The sequence below is a fragment of the Elephantulus edwardii genome, unplaced genomic scaffold, assembly GCF_000299155.1.
Source record: "Elephantulus edwardii isolate Elephantulus edwardi_28Jun2011 unplaced genomic scaffold, EleEdw1.0 scaffold00025, whole genome shotgun sequence".
NCBI lineage: Eukaryota > Metazoa > Chordata > Mammalia > Macroscelidea > Macroscelididae > Elephantulus > Elephantulus edwardii.
In genome coordinates this window covers 24,358,017-24,371,839 of record NW_006399775.1, presented here as the reverse complement: position 1 = coordinate 24,371,839, position 13,823 = coordinate 24,358,017, and the positions used below count along the sequence as shown (strand labels likewise).

General features: G+C 36.0%; 1 protein-coding gene across 1 annotated transcript in view; it reads left to right on the top strand.

The window, feature by feature from the left end:
• RAB30 (RAB30, member RAS oncogene family) overlaps positions 1–2,791 on the top strand; it is a 129,435-nt gene extending 126,644 nt beyond the window's left edge. The window contains exon 5 of the mRNA XM_006882899.1: positions 2,345–2,791. Within this exon, the coding sequence (XP_006882961.1) occupies positions 2,345–2,595 (251 nt within the window). The 3' untranslated portion in view covers positions 2,596–2,791. The remainder of the gene's footprint in view (positions 1–2,344) is intronic.
• Positions 2,792–13,823: the final 11,032 nt, after the last annotated feature.

Genomic DNA, 13,823 nt, shown 5'->3' with positions numbered 1-13,823 from the left:
CAACAGTGTTTAGAAGCCACAGTCCAAGTGTTAGGAATGCTCAATGCCACTGAGTTGATAATTTTGTTTAGTAAACAGAGCTAGTATGTATGTGTGTATATATTTGTATGTGCGTGTGGTGAATTATGTAGCATTCATAATTGTATTATTAGGTTCTCCTATCCATTCTTATTCATAAGACTCCTATAGGTTACTCTTGGTATCATCTTCACTTAGAACAATATAGGATAGAAAACACTACCTGCCAGCAGGTCAGAATTAGATATTCCTCTTGAGTACAATAGTAGTCTGCAGAGCTTCCCAGGAGCTCTTCACCCTCCTCCCCCACCGCCCCACCTCTTTTTGATACATCAGATGTGAAAGAACAAAGCTCACTTCAGACAAATGCAGGATCTGCCCTGGTCTAGAAGCCTCAATGCCCCTTGGAGCCAGTATTTCTTATAGCAACTCCACAGGCACAACTTGCAGGGTTGTCCAAGTGAAGAGTCCCTGCATGCAGAGGAGCTCAATGTTGTGGCTTCCCTTCAGCTATTTATAGTTTATACATAGAATTTCTGGGCTAGATGTAATTAACGCGTCAGGTGTCATTTTTACCATAAGCATTGTTGCCAAGTAACACAGGTGACATAACACTTTTGTCAGGTTTTCAGGGCAAGAGAAATAGAAAATGAAACAAAAATACATTATTAATTATTCACACTGATACTTCCATTTAGAATTCAGGACTGTAAATTTTACTTAACCTCAATTAATCTTATACTTGCACTTATTTCCCCCTCCATAAAAAAATTATAAAATAAAGAAAAAAAATTATATTCCCAATGATATCAGCCTAGTTATTTACTTTATCACACAATATAAAAATGACAGGTTCTGAATAACAATACTACAACCACTACTACACCACTGCCAATAAGATAACTGAAACAATTCAAGATTTTTCCCTACAATCTTTTTTGTTCTCAAAGTATATGCTATTAGATATTAATGGTTAAATGATCATACCTTAAAGTTACTTGAAATAGTGTGGTATTATGCAAAGTCATTGACTAGGGCAAACAATTTGCCCTTGACTCCTAGCCTAGAAGGACCTGTAGTGCCCTAGTCCATAGAGAGAGATGCTGCTTAAACCTCTCTTGATACTTTGAATCCACCAGTGACTCCTCACGATAAAGGTTAGCAATCTTCTACTTTGCAATTTACAGCCTCAGAAACCCACTGGAGGATCAGTTATGGGTTGGTTCTGACTCCATGGCAATGAGTTTCTTTAGCACTAGCCTAAAGGTTAGTGGTTCAGATTCTCTATTTTTATTTGAGTTAAAGTTTTTGTAAATCATATTGGTTTTCTATACATTTATAGACAGTTTGTTTAATAACATTGTAATTGTTCTAGTTAATTATATCTAATTAACCCCTTATTTTGCATTGCTTTGCCTCTCGTCCAACTTAGTAAAGATTTACTAATTACTCCCCTCTCCCTTCTTGCCCATTCCTGTTACCCTTCCAAGATTGGTTACCACTGTGTGTAAATTTTTGCTTAGCTTTTAGTAATAGAGACCGTCTATCATTATTGTGTTTTTGTGACTGGTTTATGTAATTATGGTTTCCATTTTTAGAACGTGATTGTTTAATTTTGTATTGATTATGCAATTCTTTTCTATATGTTTATGTAATAAATATTTGTGTAACTTATATATGCCAATATTTAAATAGAAAACATTTATGGGATCCTCAAGTAAAATCTACAAGACAGAATACATTTAACAAGGTTAAGGTTCTGTTCCTATCAGCTCAACACTGTTCATTTCCTAAGTAATTATTACATTTTAAATTAAGATCTTGGATGGTTCTTTCATTAAAAAAAAGCAAATACTGATTGCATACTTAAAATCTTCATTATCTTCTGAAATAAATTCCCTCTTGCCCTTGCAAAAAAAAAAAAAAAATCTTCATTATCTTTTAGATACAAATGTGTATACTATATATACTTTTTTCTATTGCTTTTCCCACTTACTATACCCTGGTGTTCTTTCCTTCCATGGTGTATAAAGATACTCCTTGTTGCATTGCACAAGGCATTGGCTGAGAAACTCTGCTGTGTGCATGTACCATAGTTTATTCTGTTAGTCTCTAATTGATGGACATTTGGATTGCTTCCAGTTCACTGCTATTACAAACGGCACTGGTATTTCAAAATAAACATGCCAGTAATCACAGTTCATTTGCCTTGCTTTTACTTACCCATCTATCTTGTTTAGCTTTAGATCTGGAATGAAATTTTGATGCTTTTAAGGCTGCAGTAAGACAAATGATGATCTCTCCTTTGCCTTTACCACTGTTCCAGGCAACAAGATTGATCTGGCAGAGAAAAGAGAGGTCTCTCAGCAGAGAGCTGAAGAATTCTCAGAAGCTCAGGACATGTATTATCTGGAGACTTCAGCCAAGGAATCTGACAATGTGGAAAAACTCTTCCTTGACTTAGCCTGTCGACTCATCAGTGAAGCCAGGCAGAACACACTTGTGAACAATGTATCCTCACCCTTACCTGGAGAAGGGAAAAGCATCAGCTATTTGACTTGTTGTAATTTCAACTAAAGGCTGAGGCAAGAAGAAAAAGGAATCAGCAGCTGCCCTGATGGGCCACCAATTGCGAGAGCAATCTGGCAATGACTGTGGCTCCTGCTCTCGGACCTTCTGACTCCTGTGGGCTCCTGAGCTTACAAAGCATGGCAGGTCAAGGGCCTTGTCCACAGGCCAGCATTAGCAGAACATAAAATGGGTTCACCCTTTTGCAATCTGGAGTTAGAGCAAAGCAAAAATTGCGCTAGGCACTCCATGATCTGCAGAGCATGTTGCTTTTATTTTTTTAAAAAGCAAGTAAAAGCGCATTCCTGAAAACAGTCTAGGGGGAAATGTACTGTAGGAATCCTTCCTGCACACCAGTGGGTGCATGTGTGGCTGTTCTTTAGGGCTTCAGTGGTAATCTTCTGGGAGCTCTGGTTTTCTCGTCTACCAGATAAACCAAAACTGGGAAGGCCAAGTATTTTCTCTGTGGTGAGTGTTGATGCCCCCATGGAGATTTTAAAGTATTATTTCTCTTGTCCACAGGCACTTTCAAGAACTTTGCTATCTAAATATGAAATGAAACCTTTACCTATGGCCAACAGTAACAATCATTGTTAATATAGACAAAGCTCCATGACTCCTTTTGGTGCTAATGGTTTCGCTATTTCTCAGACCAAACATTTTAGTACATTGATGTCCCTAAATGTATTATGTAGAAATAAAAAAAAAAGGAGGGGAAGTTCACGAATTAGCACTTACTCTCAAAGCCTCATTACTATCTTTTCTAGGGTATAGCTGCTGAAAAAGGGAATACTTATTCCATCATGTTCCCCTTCAAATAGCTACTATTATTTTTTTCCCTGTATTCTTTAAATCTTCACTGACCTCTAAGTAAATGAAATTTTTTTAAAAAAAGGTAATACTGGGTAATATGAGAAAACAGACCAGATCTGACCAAAATACTGTGGTTTAATGGACTGCAGGGCAGGGTTTCAAGCAGAGCACAGTCCTTGATAGCAGGTGACATCTTTTACTTCTTGGTACTATCCATCTTGGACAGACCAAGGCTTAGAATTTTATAGATGTTTTTAGTATAATGGTAAGAATAGCACGAGATAAAGTCTCACAAACCATTTTGTATATTCAGTGAACTCCTGAGAAAAATTCTGCTTGTGGAAGCAGGCTTATCTGTGTTACTTCCTTCATGTAGTAATGTTGTTACTCTCTCATGACCATACATGCTTTCCTGTTTTCTTTCTTCCCCGTCTCTGCTATTTCCTCCTTTTTTATACTCTTTCTCTCTATCCCACTTCCTTTCTTGTATGCATTTTATCATCTCCAATTCAGATATACATATATATGCCTTTACTTAGCCAATTTTCAAACAGGACTCAAAATGGAAGAGATGTTGCTGAATATGTTACTACTTCTTCGATGCCATATTTTGACACCTTCTAATTTGTTCACTGATTTACATGCAAATTGGGGAAATAATTAAGCCTGTATGCTGTTGATGGTGTCAGATGTTTCTGTAGTTTGCTGCTTAGCATAACCAAGAAATGAGTGATAGAATAAGGGTATATGTAATTCCACTGTTGTTGTAGATGATGACAATTTCATTCTTGATATGTTAATGTTTTAAATTGATTCCATTTTAAAGAAAGGAATCATATAGACACATGATATTGGTAGAACACTCTTGACATTTCTCCAGTAGGTTTCAGAGTTACCAGTTTCTTGTACATGGGGATTACACATAGCATCTAAAAGACAGATACTTTTCATTGGTCTCACTGTATTTGTCTTTGGGTAAGAGGATGAAGCAGGATAGGACAAGGTTCAGTTTGTTGCTCATAGGGTAGCTGTGGGCTGCAGTTGATTTGATGGCACCTAAAAACAACAAAGAGAAAGGGATACCAAAGTTTAAATAGTGTTCTCTTTAGAATCAGTTTCCCAGGAAAGAAAAAAAAATCATCTTAATAAAAACCAAAATAATTTTTTTTCCAAAATCATTTCTAATAATCCTTGCCTTTCCCTCTCTATCCTTTCCACTAAGTCAGTAATTAGTAGTATTCTAAAAATAAGGTGAGCAGAAAACCTTTAACTGTTAGGAAATGTCCCATATTAGATTACCTTTCATTTAGAGCAAATATCAATTGTTCTCAATATTGCATGACTCTAATGTTGAAAATGAAGTTGCTATGCAAATGTTGGATTAGAATAATTGAATTGTAAAATAAATAGCAGCTTCAAGGGCCATATTTGTGTTCTATAATTCTTATTCCTTAGGGCTCAGTCTCTTTCCATTACCCTTGCTTGACTAGGATCAGAAGGGAATTAGAAACCTTTGCTATAGACTTTTCCTTTGTTACTCTCCCAGCCTGTCTTAGTTCTTTAGTAACCTATCCATGGCCAACCAGCAGAGACACACAAGAATGCTTCTTTCTTTCTCCTTAGTTGTGTGAATTCTAGAGTAGGCTTTACATATACTTGTTCACTGACATATTTCAAGCTTGTGAACAGTCCCAAGTAATATTGTACATATTCAATAAATGTTAATTTAATAAATGACTTAATACCAAAAGGAGCTTTTTTGGTTAAATAGAAATTACTTCAAGTAGTACTTGAGAAAAGACACTAATTAATGTAGGCATCTTAGCTCAGGCCAAGATCTAAATATACTGGTTTGTCTAATAGTTTTTACTACTATGGGAGTATTTGCCAAGATGAGTTTACTTCAAATAAAAATTAATTCCAAATAAGAGTGGCTGAAATGAGAGCTGCTTCTTTATAGTTGTTGTCTGACTCCTAGAGTACATTTCTCTTCCAGATTCTGTTATGTTACTAAATATATGGCATTTCCCCTTCAATTTCCAATGAAGATGCATCCTATTCATGTCATAGACTCAGATTTGGGAGAATCTGTAAAATTATGTAATTTTCTGATGTTAGTATTTTATTATGGCTTTGTATAGATTATCCTCAAAGGATCTTGCACTTTCTCCCTTGCCTCTGCAAGGCTTTTTACTTGCATACTTTTAATTTAATAAGAGCACACAAAGAAGTATGCTTTTATTAAATCTGTTGAATTATATTAACTTTTCATTTTAATTATACAGGGCCAGTTATCCTTCCTGTGCTTTACTTTGGCTGAGGCTATTTTCTTTCCGAGGCCTTTCTTTTTCTTGTCTTTTAGGACATTTTCTTATCTCTCCCTGAATAAAGTGGCAAGAAAATGAAAGGGAAAGTAAAATGAATTGTTTTGATTACTTGTCAAGATCTGCTTTAGAATTTAACAAGTTACAAACCACTGACCAAAATAAAATTTTTGCATTGGTAGTATTTCTTTTAAACAGTTTACTTACTTAAGGGAGGTGGGAAGTTTAATAGAGAACTGGATTTTTTTTCTTCTTCTGTTCAGGAATATATGCTTTTGGAGAACACTGGTGACTCCTACAGTGCTGGATCAATGACTTGCCTCCTTAACACTTTAGGCTATTCCATCTTTCTTCTAATTCCAGCATCAAGTTTCTGTTAATGAATTATTCTGAATAAATACCAGTTGTAAGTACTTTTGAATTGGTCTCTGATTAAATACAACATTTTTTAATAAACCAAGTCACATGAATATGGTATCACTTTATTATAATCAGAAAAGAGTTTTGTTTCTTCCCGGTACCTCCCACTGCCCCTCAGTACCCAATCAATGGATTTAGAGATAGGAGCTTTTTACTTGCTTATTGCATTAGTTTTCCACTTGAATAGCTCTATAGCTCTTCTAGGTTTGGGTGGCTTTTAAAATTTTTTAAACAATTGCATCTGGTTACTTTCTTCAACCATGCTCCTGACAGATGCCTTTTTAATGTAACTTAATACTGTTGAGATTTACCTTGAAAAAACATAAAAGCCATGGAAAAAAGCATTTGCATCTCACCTTATAGCCACACTCTATTCCACAAACATTGTTTTTGGGGTAAGGATGGGTTAATTTTTTCCTTCTTTTTGAAGTTTATATTTTTATGACCAGTCTGAGTTTGGAAAAAAAAAGCTGTGTACACTCTGGTAGAGAGCATTCTGACTTAGGAAATAATATCTTCAACTAGTGATTTTTGAACAAAGGAGGTGGCACTTCCTTTCCTGAGCCCTGTGATGTTAGAATGTAATAATTTCTGGGAACCATATTTTAAAAGTAAAGGCAAGCTGAGGCAAAACCCAAAATGGTAAAGGAATTTAAAATTTAACCGCATTTGAAGAATACATAGAATATTGGGAGTTAGCCTGGGAAAGTTGTTGTCATTGATTGCTGTTGACTCAAGCACGACTCATAGCGACCCTATGAACAAAAGCCCTGAAGCCTTTCTTTAACTGTCTTCGTTTCTCAAAGTTCATAGAGTTTCCAGAGCATGTGGTTTAGAAAGTGAATGCCAATTCTGCTTCCAAACCTTTATTAAACTGGTAGCTTCACCAAACACTGTCCACCATAGGTAACTATTATGGCATTTGACACCCTAGTGACACAGAGTTCAGCAGCACTGCAACCTCACGTTACTTCAGTACAGCAAATTAACTGTACCACTTAGAAAAATGTTCTTGCCTTCCATGAGGTCTTGTTGACTCTAAACAAGAGGCTTAAATAAAAAACCACCAATATGATGTCGGTGACACATAGTGACCCTATGTACAACAGCTCTGAACCCTGCCCTGTCCTGAGCCGGTCTCACTAATCCGGACACACCAATCCCCCATTGTCCCAGTTACTGTATCAATCCGTCTCATTTGGGGTCTTTCTCTCCTGTGCTGTCCGTCCACCCTTCCGAGCATGTCTTTCTCCAAAGACTGGTCTCTCCTGGACATGTGCCCAAAGTATGTGAAACTGAATTAGAGTTCAAACACTTGAACTGTTATTTGCTTAATGGTTTTTTAAATGCATTTTATTTTTATTATTTTCCAGGAGAATGCAGAAATACTTATACCAAATCAACATTTTATCCATGTACAACTCAGTACAATTTTTCAGCTGAGCAGCTGTTCTCACCCTTTAATTCTGAGTTGTTCCACCACCATTACGATTAACTCACTACTCTCCAAATTTAACATCAGCTTTTCCTTGTTGCTGCTTTCAACTTGATCCCATTCAGAAAGATAAATCTTTTAAAAGTGCAGCGTTCATAGTATACATTCTTTATGAGCTTGTCAGCTAAGGAGAACTGTTATTTTTAAGACAAAGGGTCACTAAATAGAGGTGATAGTACTACAGATTTGGGCCCCATGTCACAAAGAAGTTTCTTAAATCTGGGTATAATGGAATTATGGGCTGCCTCAGTTGATGGTCTCTGTCATCCTGTTTTCAAGCAGAGGCTAGTCTTGGCAAAGATGATTATGGAAAGGATTGAAGTATTGAACCTGATGATCTATTAGCTTAAAATTCTTTATTGCAGTACTTTGCCCCTTATAAAAAATTATTATTTATATTTGGAAGCAGGAGTGGCATCCACTTCCTAAACAGAATGCCTCTGGAAACTCTGAATTTTGATAAATGACTCAGGACTTTTGTTCATAGGTCACCATGAGTTGTGCTCAACTTAATGGCAATCAACAACAACAATATTATATTCTTATGTTCTTTTGTCCTAAGTGCATCTCAGCATCCAAAGAGAATTTTACATTTGTTAGGTTACACCTGCAGTGACACTCTGCTGAGATTTCTTTGTTCAGTCACTGATGTCCTGTCAAAATAACAAACTAACCCTTGGATTAAAAAGAAAAAATGTAGTAAACTTGAGTATTAGCATAAAACCACAGAAACGACTGCACCATAGCCTAACTTAGGCTGTACTGTTTGTTCAGTGGCTAATGGATGTCTCTGGGATCCTGGGCAGGTCTTTCATGGCAGAACAGAATCTTCAGTTAAAGATAGCATAAAAATATCAACACAATATTTTGCAGCTCCCATCAAAGATGGACTGGTGAATAACTGGCATAAAAGTCCTCAAGATCCACTTTAGAAGACATTTGGCTGGTTAACGTGATTCTCTTGGGAAAACATCTGAAGATGTTTTTAAAAGAATTGAAGTCAAAGTGCTTCATGTAAAAAGTAACAAAACAAGTCCCATATTTGAAAATCAGAGGTGACTATAAGCTAATTTTGCTAATTAGATTGTGATGCAAATGATTCCGCCTACCACATAATGTCCATTCTTGGTAGGATGAAGCATGATCTTTGTTGGTCTTTAAAAAATCATGGCCATTGGTCTTGCATCAATCAATATTTCATGAAACTTTCTTTGAATCCTTTGGGATGAAAAGTCAAAGCACAAAAACTAGTTACTAATTTTTCCTTTAATTAGTTTCTTGATATGTACAAGATAAAATTTTACTTTCCAACTGAGATAACGTAAAATTTTTAGAGATGCTATGTTCCATTTTTCTGATGGAATCTTTGCTATATTTGAAGTACTTTGGTACTTCAAGATGACGTAGGGAAATGTTATGTTATGGAAAGGAGAATATCAGCATAGGTGTAAGGAGTGCTAATATTATCACCTAGTATTAATTTGCTGTGTTTCTTACTTAGGCAAAGCACAACCATGTTGAGCACAAGATTCCCCATTGATGAGATAGATTAATAATACCTACTAGTTGGTATTGTTATGAAAATTAAATTAGACAAATTGGAAGTATATAGTATTGCTAGATAGTAAGCAGTGAAATACTCCTTTCTCCTTGACTAAGAGCAGACTGGATAGTCTGATAAAACTATAGATCATGAGGGCAGAAAATAAACTCCTTGACTTCAAAGAAAAGAGCTCCATTGCTTAAAGGATGCCTTAAAAGGAAGCCATTTATCTCATCAATCTTTTGGCCTTTGGGTACTACTGTACAGCCAAGACAAACTCCACTTTTTTCTTCTTTCTACTTTAGGAAAGGTATTCTCTTACCTCTGATAGGTAATTCCTGGGTTGTAAATTCATTCTTAGAACTGAAATACCTCAGAGTACAATTTAACACTTTTTTCTTGATCTCATCCTTGGTGGGGGAAAAAATGGAATTGATCCTTATCCTCATTTTAAGTGGCTTTTTGTAATTTACTATTGCCATTGGCCTCTTTTTTTTTTATAAAAAAAATGAAAACTCATTAAGGTGATAATCATTATTCTCTTGGTAAATCTCAGGATAGATATTAGCTCATAGTTTTTTTTACTGCTCTCAAATTTAGACTCTACTCTTCCTGCTTATTCTTCAGTTATATGTATATTTTTCTTCAGTTATACACAGACTTGATGATAAATGTGTTTCTGAAGATACTTCCTGATACGTGGTGTGATTTTGTTACTGGGAGAAAAATGGAGTCATGGATCTTAATTTTATGATCTGCTTTTTTACTTTAATTTCATATGGAAAATTTTTTTGATGGACATAATTTTCAGCCACCAAATTAGCAGATTTTGTTTCTATGTGTCCACTAACCTCTACAATAAAAACTGTAGTATCAAATGCCTGGTAAAGCAAGAATTAATGTACAGAATAACCCAAACCAAGAATCTGCTCTATTAGGATGGACTGCCACTAGTTATGACTGGATTAAATAACTATAGTAAAACTTCACAGCCCTCTGAAAAACAGCTGTTAAACATATTACTATGTGGAATGTAACCAATAGGAATTCTCTTGGCCTATATAATTGCAGAATGCTAGTGGAGCTTTCGTGTAGCCTATTTGACAAAGACTGTCAATAGATGTATTAAAAATTTTTAATCCTCTTATCCCTTTATGTTATTTTGGGGATTTCATGTCCCTGTGGTAGAACATTTCAAATGACTGGAATGCTGGCTTTTAATTTTCTCCTTACTGAAGTGTCCTCTAAACATACCAGATGGTTGGAGTTCCTTGTTGAGGTGTATAAAGGAGGTACACAAATGTATTTGGACTAGTGCATGAGTAAAATTACTGTTTTCATCAAAAGAACTCAGTTTAAATTTTCATATAATAATTTATAAGATGTGGATTTAAAAAACAATTTAAAGAGAAGAAAGTTCACATACTGTTTTACATATGTTTTAATATATGACTTAATATGTTGTTGTTGTGTGGGAACCAACCCATAGCTGGTCCTTCAGAGGGTTTTCAGAGGCAGCTAATTGTACAGGAGGAGACTGACCATCCTTCTCCAGCACATCAGATGGTGATTTGAACTGCGTACCTTTGGAATTACAGCACAGCACCTTCCCATTACAAAATATAAAATTCTGGAGCTATTCTCAGGAGCTGTTTATAATATTTAGACAATTTGTTTTATGATGATTCAGAGAATTCTTGATCTACTCACACTTTTCCTCTTTCCATCAAAACATAGTTCCTTAACATATACAGAGTTTTAATAAATTAGTAATCAAATCTTATTAATTTAACATTTGGTTGTTGGTTTTAAGTACAGGCTCTCCATATAATCTGAAAACACCAATACATATAATCTAACTATCAGCCTCACAGAAACATGATACTTTGTTTGTAAATGTTAACATGCAAATATTAAAGATTCTCACCCCTGGGCAACTGGCAGCACCATGTTAGATGATGTAGAGGTTGAGATTGTTAACAATTTCAGCTTGCTTAACTCCACAACCACACTCTTGTTTCCAGTAGCCAGGAAATCAAAAGATGAATTGCATTACAGAAGTCTGCTCTCCAGAGTGCTGAAGAGCAATGATGTCAGCCTAGAGACTAAGGTGTGCCTGATTCAGGCCATGGTCTTGCAATTACTTGCTATGTATCAGAGGGCTAGACAATGACTAAGGATGATAGATGAAGAATCGATGCCCTTGAGTTGTGCTGGAGAAGAGTATTTAACGTATCATGGACTGCCAAGAGAACAAACATATTTGTTCTGGAGAGAGTGAAACCAAGTTTCTCCTTGGAGGCAAGGATTCTGAAGCTTCTTTCACTTTGGGAATGTTGCCAGGAGGGACAAGTCCTTAGATAAGCACATCATGCTTGGAAGGATAGAGGGGCAGCACAAAAAAAGTTTATATACCTTGTTTTTCACACAGGATATTTCCTATTTTCTTAATTCACCCCTCCTTCCACCTATCAAATTATGCAGCCCTATGATTACTACCCCCCATTCTCACCACTCTGCTCCCACCCTCCCCCTGCAGATCCTCATACACATTTTACTAGTTGTCTATTTCTACGATGGTTTATATAGTATTTGTCCTTATGGGACATGATTTATGTTTGTGTTTTCTTTTAAAAAAGCCTGTTAGAAATATAGTCAATGACCTGAATACAATTAGCTGAAAACCTGTAGAACAGTAATTGCATGAAAAACTCAATCACCCCTACAACTAGGAGAAGATAAAATAGATGAATGGGACCTTCTAAGAATCAAATCTCTATATACATCCAAAAACTTCTCCAACAGAGTAAAAAGGGAAGCCACCGTGGGAAAAAGTATTTGGTAATGACATCTCAGATAAGGGACTTATATTTAGAATTTATAAAATACTTGAGCACCACAACAAGATAAAGGTAAGTAATCCAATTGAAAAGTGGACACAGGATATGAATAGACACTTCACCAAAGAAAACATTGAGATAGCTAACAAGCACATGAAGAAATGTTCAAAATCCCTAGCTCTGAGATGCAAATCAAAACAACTATGAGATATCATCTCACCCCAGTCAGAATTGGAAAATTTAACAGAAAAGCAAGCAACAAATGCTGGTAAGGATGTGGAAAAACTGGAAAAAGGGTTATTCATTGTTGGTGGGATTTTAAAATGGTGCAACCACTGTGGAAGGCAGTATGGTGCTTTCTCAAAAAGTTGCAAATAGAGATACCATTTGACCCAGCAATTCCACTACTGGGAATATACCCAAGAGACCATAAATGACACCCAAGCAGATATATGTACACTCATGTTTATCGTGGCTTTGTTCACAATAGCAAGGAGTTGGAAACAACCTAAGGGCCCATCAACAAATGAATGGATAGAGAAGCTGTGGTATATTCACATAATGGAATACTATGCTGCATTGAAAAACAAGGAACTCATGCAATAATATTCAAAATGGGTGACCCTGGAGGGCATTATGCTGAGTGAAGTATCTCAGTCATAAAAGGACAAATACTGCATGGTGCCACTGTTGTAAAACAGTACTGACATAGGGGTTGGGGGGAGAGTGAGTAAGATGGGTTAAATAATGTATACTGCATTGAAATAGATGAGGGAGAAAACTGTTTAAAAGGGATATGTGATTAGGCATTTTTGTCATGACAGGAGTCCAGAGCAAAGGCTGCATAATGGAGTGGACCTGGGGGGAGGGATTGTAAAACAATGAAAGATTTTTTTCTTTTACTTTTCCAAGAGGGTAGTGTACTGGGGGGAGGGCTGGGAGGGGAGAAAAGTGCAACAGTGAATGGAAATCCAAAGTATCTGTAAATGGTCATTGAAATTAATAATGAATTTTAAAAAAATTAAAGAAAAACTCAGTCACCATTAAAGAAGGAGGGGAAGGGGGATACTGCTTTATGAAAAGAACAAAATGCATTCTTTTTTTATGATAGAATCCACATATTACACAACTAGCTCTTTAAAGCATACAATTTACTAGCTTTTAAGAAATTAATAATGATGTGCAACCATGGTCACTATCCAATTTCAGAACATTTTACCACCCAAAATAAACTCTGTACTCATTCATTATCAAGTGTGAAGATAATCTTAAATCTTCCCACTATCTCTATTGTTGAGTACCAATCAGTTGGAACTAACCCACAGGTGACCCTCTGGCAGGTTTTCAGAGGCAAGAAATCACATGGGAGGAGACTGTCCATCCTTCTCCCAGGAGCTGCTGGTGGATTTGAACTGTATGTCTTTGAGTGCAGAACAGCATCTTATCACTAGGCCACCAAAGTTACTATCTCTACAGATTTGCTTATTTTGGATATTTTATATATATAAAAAACCCCATAAGTATCGTGTTGTGTCTGGCTGCTTTCACTTAGCATATTATTATCAAAGTTCATCCATGTTGTAGCATCAATTACTTAAAATCTTTTTATAGGTGGGCAATTATGCATTGAATGGATATATCAAATTTATCTATTTATAGTCATCAACCTCAGTAGAATCTTGCTTGCATGTGAAATCAATGATGCACCAGCAGCCAGGAAATAAAAAAATGTATTGTGATGGGCAAGTCTGCTGTTAGGGACTTCTCTAAAGTACTCAAGAGCAGTGGTGTCTCTCTGGAGA